This window comes from Helianthus annuus, chromosome 13 (assembly GCF_002127325.2).
Source record: "Helianthus annuus cultivar XRQ/B chromosome 13, HanXRQr2.0-SUNRISE, whole genome shotgun sequence".
Classification (NCBI taxonomy): domain Eukaryota; kingdom Viridiplantae; phylum Streptophyta; class Magnoliopsida; order Asterales; family Asteraceae; genus Helianthus; species Helianthus annuus.
Window position 1 is genome coordinate 145013042 of NC_035445.2, and position 7657 is coordinate 145020698.

General features: G+C 38.9%; 2 protein-coding genes across 3 annotated transcripts; one reads left to right on the forward strand and one right to left on the reverse strand.

The window, feature by feature from the left end:
* The first annotated feature begins 3715 nt into the window (after nucleotides 1–3715).
* Nucleotides 3716–4808, forward strand: LOC110901900. The gene is made up of 3 exons (XM_022148660.2): nucleotides 3716–3811; nucleotides 3954–4162; nucleotides 4384–4808. Exons 1-3 carry the CDS (start codon nucleotides 3716–3718, stop codon nucleotides 4697–4699), a joined length of 621 nt encoding a protein of 206 aa, XP_022004352.1. The 3' UTR covers nucleotides 4700–4808.
* Nucleotides 4809–4875: 67 nt separating this feature from the next.
* On the reverse strand, nucleotides 4876–6946 carry LOC110899641 (protein KTI12 homolog). Of its 2 annotated transcripts, XM_022146532.2 has the most exons (3): nucleotides 6794–6914; nucleotides 6050–6180; nucleotides 4876–5890 (listed from the first exon to the last, which is right to left on the reverse strand). In XM_022146532.2, the coding sequence occupies exon 3, from the start codon at nucleotides 5874–5876 to the stop codon at nucleotides 4968–4970; it is 909 nt and encodes a 302-aa protein (XP_022002224.1). In that variant the 5' UTR covers nucleotides 5877–5890; nucleotides 6050–6180; nucleotides 6794–6914; the 3' UTR covers nucleotides 4876–4967. The 2 variants fall into 2 exon arrangements, with proteins under 2 accessions (XP_022002224.1, XP_022002223.1); XM_022146531.2 differs by lacking the exon at nucleotides 6050–6180 and having other exon boundaries at nucleotides 6794–6946.
* Nucleotides 6947–7657: the final 711 nt, after the last annotated feature.

Here is a 7657-nt window from a genome sequence, read left to right on the forward strand (position 1 = left end):
TGGTTCTTCAACTATTGGTGAGGGTTGAACCCTTTTTTCAGAAGTACTAGAAGTTGTAGTGCCATTTGAGTTTTCATCATCTCTAGAAAACTTGTTCTCAAAGAATTCCACATCTCTGGATTCTACAACTATACCTGATTCGTCATCCAACAATCGGTAAGATTTACTATGCGAAGCATATCCAATGAATACACTCTTGAAAGCTCGTTCTCCCAGTTTGAGTGTCTTTGGATCAGGTACACGATAGTAGGCAAGACACCCCCAAACCCTCAAATGCTCTAGGTTTGGTTTTCTTCCTTTCCACAACTCATATGGGCTCGTAGGTATCACACGACTAGTGATCCTATTATGAACATAACAAGCAGTTAACACAGCTTCCCCCCACATATTACGAGGTAGACCCTATTGATTTAATATACACTTAGCCATCTCTACCAAGGTTCGGTTCTTTCTCTCAGCCAAACCATTTTGTTGGGGAGTATATGATGTAGTTCTCTCATGTATGATGCCTTCTTCTTCGCAGAATGTATCAAACTTTCGGTTAAAGTATTCTCCGCCTCTGTCCGAGCGAAGAATTTTAATGCGTTTCTCCTTTTGTTTTTCAACCTCAGCCTTATATATTTTGAATGCCTCAAAAGCTTCGTCTTTTGAATGCAACAAATAAACATATAAGTATCGGCTCGAGTCATCGCAGAAAGTGATAAAGTATCTCTTACCCCCACGAGTAAGAACTCCATTCAGTTCACAAATATCTGAATGAATTAGTTCTAGTAGTGATGTATTGCGTTTATGAACACTTGGAAAAGGTTTCTTTGTGAATTTTGATTTAACACAAGTTTCGCATTTTTCAAAGTCTTTATCTTTTAATTTTAATAAACCTTTAGTTTGCATTTTTTCAATGTTTTTAATATTTGTATGAGCTAAACGTTTTATGCCATAAAGAAATTGAACAAGCGATATAATCAGAAGACATAATTTCATTCAAATCAAAACCAATTGCATTACATTCACCAATACTAGAACTAACACTACCACCACTATCACTATCACTTTCATTCCCAAACCCGTCAATCACAGAAACGCCCCCTTGATCCGAATCTTCTTCTTCACCAATCCCATCTTCAGCTAAGTCAAGACGATACATTCCACCCGTGTTCTTTGCTTGACCCACATAGATGTCATTTAGAGAAAACTTCACACGGAGATTCTTGATAACCAGCTTGTAACCATTCCGATCAAACTTATCATCAGAAACAAGACCCTTGGTGATACCAGGAACATGCAACACGTCCTGAAGAGTAACCACTTGACCATCTCTAAAGTTTAGCCGCACCGTGCCTTTACCACGAACCTCTACACGATGTCCATCAGCACATACCACCACTATTCCTTGAGGAACATGAGCATAAGTAAGAAACGAGCCACGATTCCCACAAACATGAACAGTGGCTCCAGAATCCAAAAACCATCCTCTACATGCCACAATGCGTGTATATTGAGAAAGCATGTTGACTTCACCAAGACCCACGTTGGCCACTAGATTGGTAACTTTCTCAACAGCAACAGCACTTGTAGAACCAACCGTAGATCCAGATTTCCTTTGAGAGCACTCTCGTGCATAATGCCCTATTTCTCCACAAACATGACATTTACCAGACCTCTTTGGTTGATGGTTGTTAGTGTGTTGTGACTTCTTGAATTCTTTTTTCTTTGGTGCTGTAAACTTCTTATTCTTTGATGATGCCCCTTTTCCCTTTTGACCAGATCCTCCAACAACATGATTCACACTCGATCCGACTTTACCTCTTTTGTCCCTGTTGCGCGTCTCCTCCTCAATTCGAAGATGCTTCAACAGTTCGTCCAAAGAGTAGTCCTCAGACTTGTGCATCATTCTCTTTGAGAAATCTTTCCAATTAGGAGGCAATTTTGCAATAATGACCCCTACTTGAAAAATTTCTGGCAGCGGAATAGAAAGTGCAGTCAATTTGTTAACAAGAACTTGGAGTTCATGCACTTGCTCCAGGATTGACTTGTCATCGACCATTTGGAAGTCTAAGTACTTGGAAATAAGGTATTTGTTAGTACCTTCTTCATGAGCCTTGTACTTATCTTCCAAAGCTTTCCATAATTCTCTAGCACTTTTTACCGGCGCGTATAAGTCATAGAGACGATCCGAAAGAAAGTTTTTGATATGGCCCAGGCAAAGATCTTCAGCTTCCTTACGGACAAGTCTTTGCTTTTCCAAATCTGCATCTGGGAGCTCTCCTGCCTCACGAGGAGGGTCATCAGGAATTGTGAGCAAGTCAGGATCAAGGATATAGTAGAGTTTCAGCACAACTAGCATGAACTTAACCTTGTCCGCCCAGCGGGTATAGTTCTGACCATCGAATCTGTCCAACTTGACAAACTCTTGATTCATGAATCTCAGATTGGCTGTTGGTAGTTCAGGGTCCATTTGTACTGTTGATTAAAACACAAAAAATAAAATCCTTTAAGAATGTTGAAAATAATTCAATCAAACAGTTAATTTATTAATTACCGAGTTATCAGCCAAACCAGTTTGTTCCAACTTGAACAAACTGATTAAAAAAAGGTAGAAGGAGACTGTCCCGTTGTCGGACGAATTTAAAGAACATGCAAAATTAAAACCAACCTGGCGATTGAGATCGAAGATCCTTAAACGAGAAACTTGAACTGCACGGATGACTCATGTCCTTAAAGGATTTTACGCGCTCGTATTGCTGTGAGCTGCAGCGTAAACTCCCAGGATTTAATGCAGAACTGATCTGGTATTCCAACAGCAATGGAAACCAGAAAACGCAGAAGCTGGAACGAAAACACGAACACACAGGTGGGAGGAGAGTAGGCTGCGAAAATATGAGTGAATGAATGGGTAGCAGGAGCCTTTTATTTATAGGTTATGATTCACCAAAGAATGAGAAAAACGGGGAGGGATAACCATCCATAACCAATTCGAATTACTGAATACATATCCCATACGAATTCGGTTGCTGGATAGTTATCCTATACGAATTCGAATCACTATGGGATAACCCCCACTCTTTCGAATTAATCTCTATCTCCCTATCTCATTCGATCCACAAATCTGACCCACCTGACCGGACCTTAGCTAAAAATAAAAGCTCCTCAGCTCCTCGCAACGATGCGTACGTGCGCCTCAAACGCGACCATTCGCGAGCTCGGCTCGACGCGCGTGTGGGCTTCATCCACTTCTCAACCCATTTAACACTTCTGAGACCCATAAGGAACAACCCTTATAAACCACTCAAAGTTCACTCCCTCCACCAATGTGGGATGGAAGAAACATACCAACTTGTATGTTTACCTCTTTAATATTTCCAACACATGTATCATACATTACAAATGAAACCAGTTTGGGGTATTTATACCCACAGAATTAGCGGTTAAATAACCGCTTTATAACTACATAACACAACTAACCTAATTACTTGTTCATCACGTTTTAATTTCAGCACAGTTGACTTTTTATGAACAAGTTTGACTTGTATATTTGACTTGTATGTTTGTCAACTAGTATAGTTTTAATTTATCTAGTTGTACGCCCCCAAGGATGATTCCATTTCACAATCGTCACCCCCAAGGCTGATTCCATTTCGTTATCGTGTCCCCCAACTATAAAACCATATTACCATTTTCATTTAATAATAACACCATCTCTTTAAGGAAGGAAGAAATGGAGGGCAAAACTATTTTGGTCGCTGTTCTCCTAGCGACACTTGGGATAGCAGTTGGTGTTGCAGGTTTCGCCGCTGAAGCCAAGAGAGCTAAGGTAAACCGTATAGCCAGCATATGACTACATCATTATCATCACATTATGAAAAACACAATTTGTTCACCAAGTAATGATTGTATATATCAATTGATCTTTACAATTACTGATGATCATGCATGTTGTTACATATGCCTGGCAGACATATGAACTTCGAATGCACATAAACTATGGTCTCAGACCTTTTTGCGACTACCCGAGTAGCCCAGCCGTGGGTCTAGCCATAGCAGGGGCCATAGCTCTTGTGCTAGCTCGTATCATAATCACAGTAACCACTGACGGCTGTTGTTCGTGTTACCAACGGACCCCTAACGAGCCCATATGCGCCCAATTCTTCCTTATTATATCATGGTATGAAATTATTTTATGAAACTTCATTTTAACTCAAGATTTCAATATTTTCTTTGTTACACTATGATAAATTTAGGGTTTTCAAATACAACAATGGTGGAAATGAATTACAAGATACTGAAAAAATTATAAAACAATTATAAAACATCAATAACTATCTTTGTATTCATAATAGCTATAATAGATAATAAACTCAACCAACATTATCTGTTTTTATACAGGATAACGTCTTCTATAGCGCTTATTTTATTTATTGCGGGTGCAAAGTTAATCAGTCAAAATACCGCGAAGGGAAGCATCAATGATGGCTATCATTGTTACATTTTAAACCCTGGGGTCTTCTCTGCAGCCGGTATTGTGGGCGTCGTGAGCGTGCTTTTCAGTCTCGTCTATTACATTTTATACGTCTTCGATCAGCATCGTGCAGCCAAGAAATCAGAGGTAGATCTAGAACTCGAGAAACCACCAGTCACCGATGTCAAGAAACCAACAATCAGTGATGGCATGAAGCCACAGGTGCCGTCGCAGAAACATTGAATAACCAGTAGTTACCGCCTCTTGGATTCGTCGCTATTGCTTATGTATCTTCTATATTTTTATCTTTTGATCATCTGTTTTTTAAATTGGAGATTTGAATTCTTTATTAGTGAAAATAAATATCTGGCTTAACTGTAAGTTGTGTAAAATAAATTCTGTTAATTTAATATCATAAATATATAAAAAAAAAAAATTTCATTCAAAAATATAACAATAAAAGCTTAAGAAATTACATTCAAAAATCATTCTTAATAGACAATTTAATTCTTCATTCACTTCCAAATTCTCTGTTCAAATAGTCAATAAACATTCTCTTTGCACTGTCAGCATCCGAAGGCGGTGGGGGCCCGCTTAAGCTCGATTGACCAGTCAACTTTATGAACGTCTTTCTTAGCCTCCGAAGCTCGGGTAATCCAACCGACCTCGAAATGTTAATAGTCGGCAAGTCATGGCTAATAGAGAGTCCGGTCACGGGTCCACCCATCGCTAAAGACTGCGCCTCGATAATCGCACTGGTCACCTCCTGTGTGGCTCGGTCCATTTCGTAAAGTGAGTTCGCCTCCGAAAAACGCACACTTTGTGTCGCTATCGTCGGCTGCAAGATTTTAACATCTCGCGTCTTCGAGTCTACTTTTTTGGTTACGTACGATACAAGATCTACAATAGCCGGAGACGATTTTTCTATTCCGTCTTTAAACGGCCATAACTCGAATAACGGTGAATCCCATCGGTTCCTTCGGTCAGGTCTCTCGAACCTTCGTACTAAATCTTCGAAAATCCCGTCGTTATACGAACTTTCGTCTTTCTCCCTGCGTTCGGTATTCCATTTCCGGCAATGCGTTTCTTCAACGTCAGTGAAAAGAACGCAATGCCTGATCCCCGCAGCGCGTGCAAGACACCATAACTCGTATCGGTAACCCTTTATGCTATTTAGGGAATCGACGATTATTATGTTGTCTTTTGATAATGATCGATCTACTTCAGATCTAAGCACTCCGCGTAAGTTTTTTTCTGAGGTCATTTCTGCGTAGGTTTGATTACGGTCGAGGTGAAAGGAGGTTTCGTCGATGATTCGGACGTTAGGTTTAGATTCTAGGTCGTTTAGAGCCTCCGACAGGCAAAGAGCGGCTGTTGACTTCCCGCTGCATGGTTGACCACAAATGACAACCAAAGCCATTCAAAGTACTGTAACTGCAGACATGAACGTCGTTTATATCAATCGACAATTAAATTAGCTTTCGTAAAAAATTGTTATCAAAATCGTCTCTAATATTTTGATTGGAATAAAGAATGTGCATATACTCAGCATACAGAATATCGCATTACGGAAACAAGCAGTCAAAAGCTTACAGATTTATCATGGAAATAGCAGCTCACTATCAGATCCAGATTTTTTTGAAGCTAGAATTATATAATGTTTCTGTGACTTTCTTAAACACAAATCAACTCTAGGGCTGTCATTTTTAGCCAAAAACCGAAACCTGACACGGATACAAAGCCAGCCGAACCCAAATTAGAGAATACCCGAAAAACTGGAACCCAAATAAGCCAAACCCGAACTTTTAATGGGTCGGGTCACTTTTGCTAGCCAAAAACCCAAAACTCGAAAAAAAATAAAAACCGAAGAACACCCCTTAGCAAGATTTAAATTTTGATGATATTTTGTTGAAAAATATTCTCTTTTTCATTTTACATCTAAACCGCAAACCCGAACAACCCAAAACCCAAACTTTAAATGGGTCGGTTATCAGGTCACTTTTTTCACAAAGTGACAAGGATGAAACCCGGACAACCCGACCCCAAAAAGAAAACCCAAAACCCAAAGAACAGTCCTGATTCAACTCTACTTTATTTGAGATTTCTTCTCTAGATCAAACAAGTATTAGTCAAAAAGTGCATCTATGGAGATAGAAATATTGCAATTTAATATATCAATTGAATCATATGAAATTAGATCCTTGAAGTTCATAATCTATAAAAAACCCCAAATTTCCCCAAATTAAGCACATAAATAACACTCTAAAAATAATTGAAACCCTAGCAGAAACAAGTACTGCAACATGCTATTGAAAAAGAAATTGAAAAAACAGTTACCTCGAGTGGACAAGCGAAGAAGTGAAAGAAACCCTAACCCAAACTCTAGATGTTAATATACGCAAACTAATAAGGAAAAACACTTTTAATTAAAATTAGTCGATTGTTCCAAACAATTATCTGAATGACAGAATGAGGTAAAAGTTGGCAATTGTTTTAAGGCGTTAATATTCAAATATTATTAGTAAGAATACTCGTTTTCGCTCACTTGACAACCTGGATTTATCTTCTAATATTGCGACATCTGTCGCTAACTAGACCCCAAAACACCCGCTCACCCAGGCTACCACGCTCACGCTGGCCACTCGCGTTGGCGCTAGCTTGACCGCGTTGCGGTGTTAACGAGCGAGTGGCAGTCTACGTGGCTCGCGGCGGGTCGCTCACACCTTCCACAACATGTAGTCTGAAGAAAAGAAAGAAAGAGAAAGGATACAATAATTTCAAGCGAAGGATACCTGTGATGCGAATGAAGAATTGACATGTGTCATTGGGACTAAAGGTATTATAGTCATTTCTCAAGTGAATAACTACCCCCTTTGATTTTGAAACAACTATAACTTTTTAATACGTTAGTATATTTCTTTTTAAATTAGAACGTATTAACGAGCATTTCATTCTCTTTAATTCGAGCAGCCTATTGCTCTAGTTTTCTTAAAAAATTACGGGATTTTGAATACATATTAGTCCATTACGTGATTACGTGATTTTGAATATACACAACACATGACTACGTGATTTTGAATACCCATTACGTGATTACACATTTAATATAAATTCATTACTTGATTACACATTCAATATGATTTGTTATAACTAATGTTATACAATTATGCTTATAACGTAATCACTCTGTGTAGTTTCACA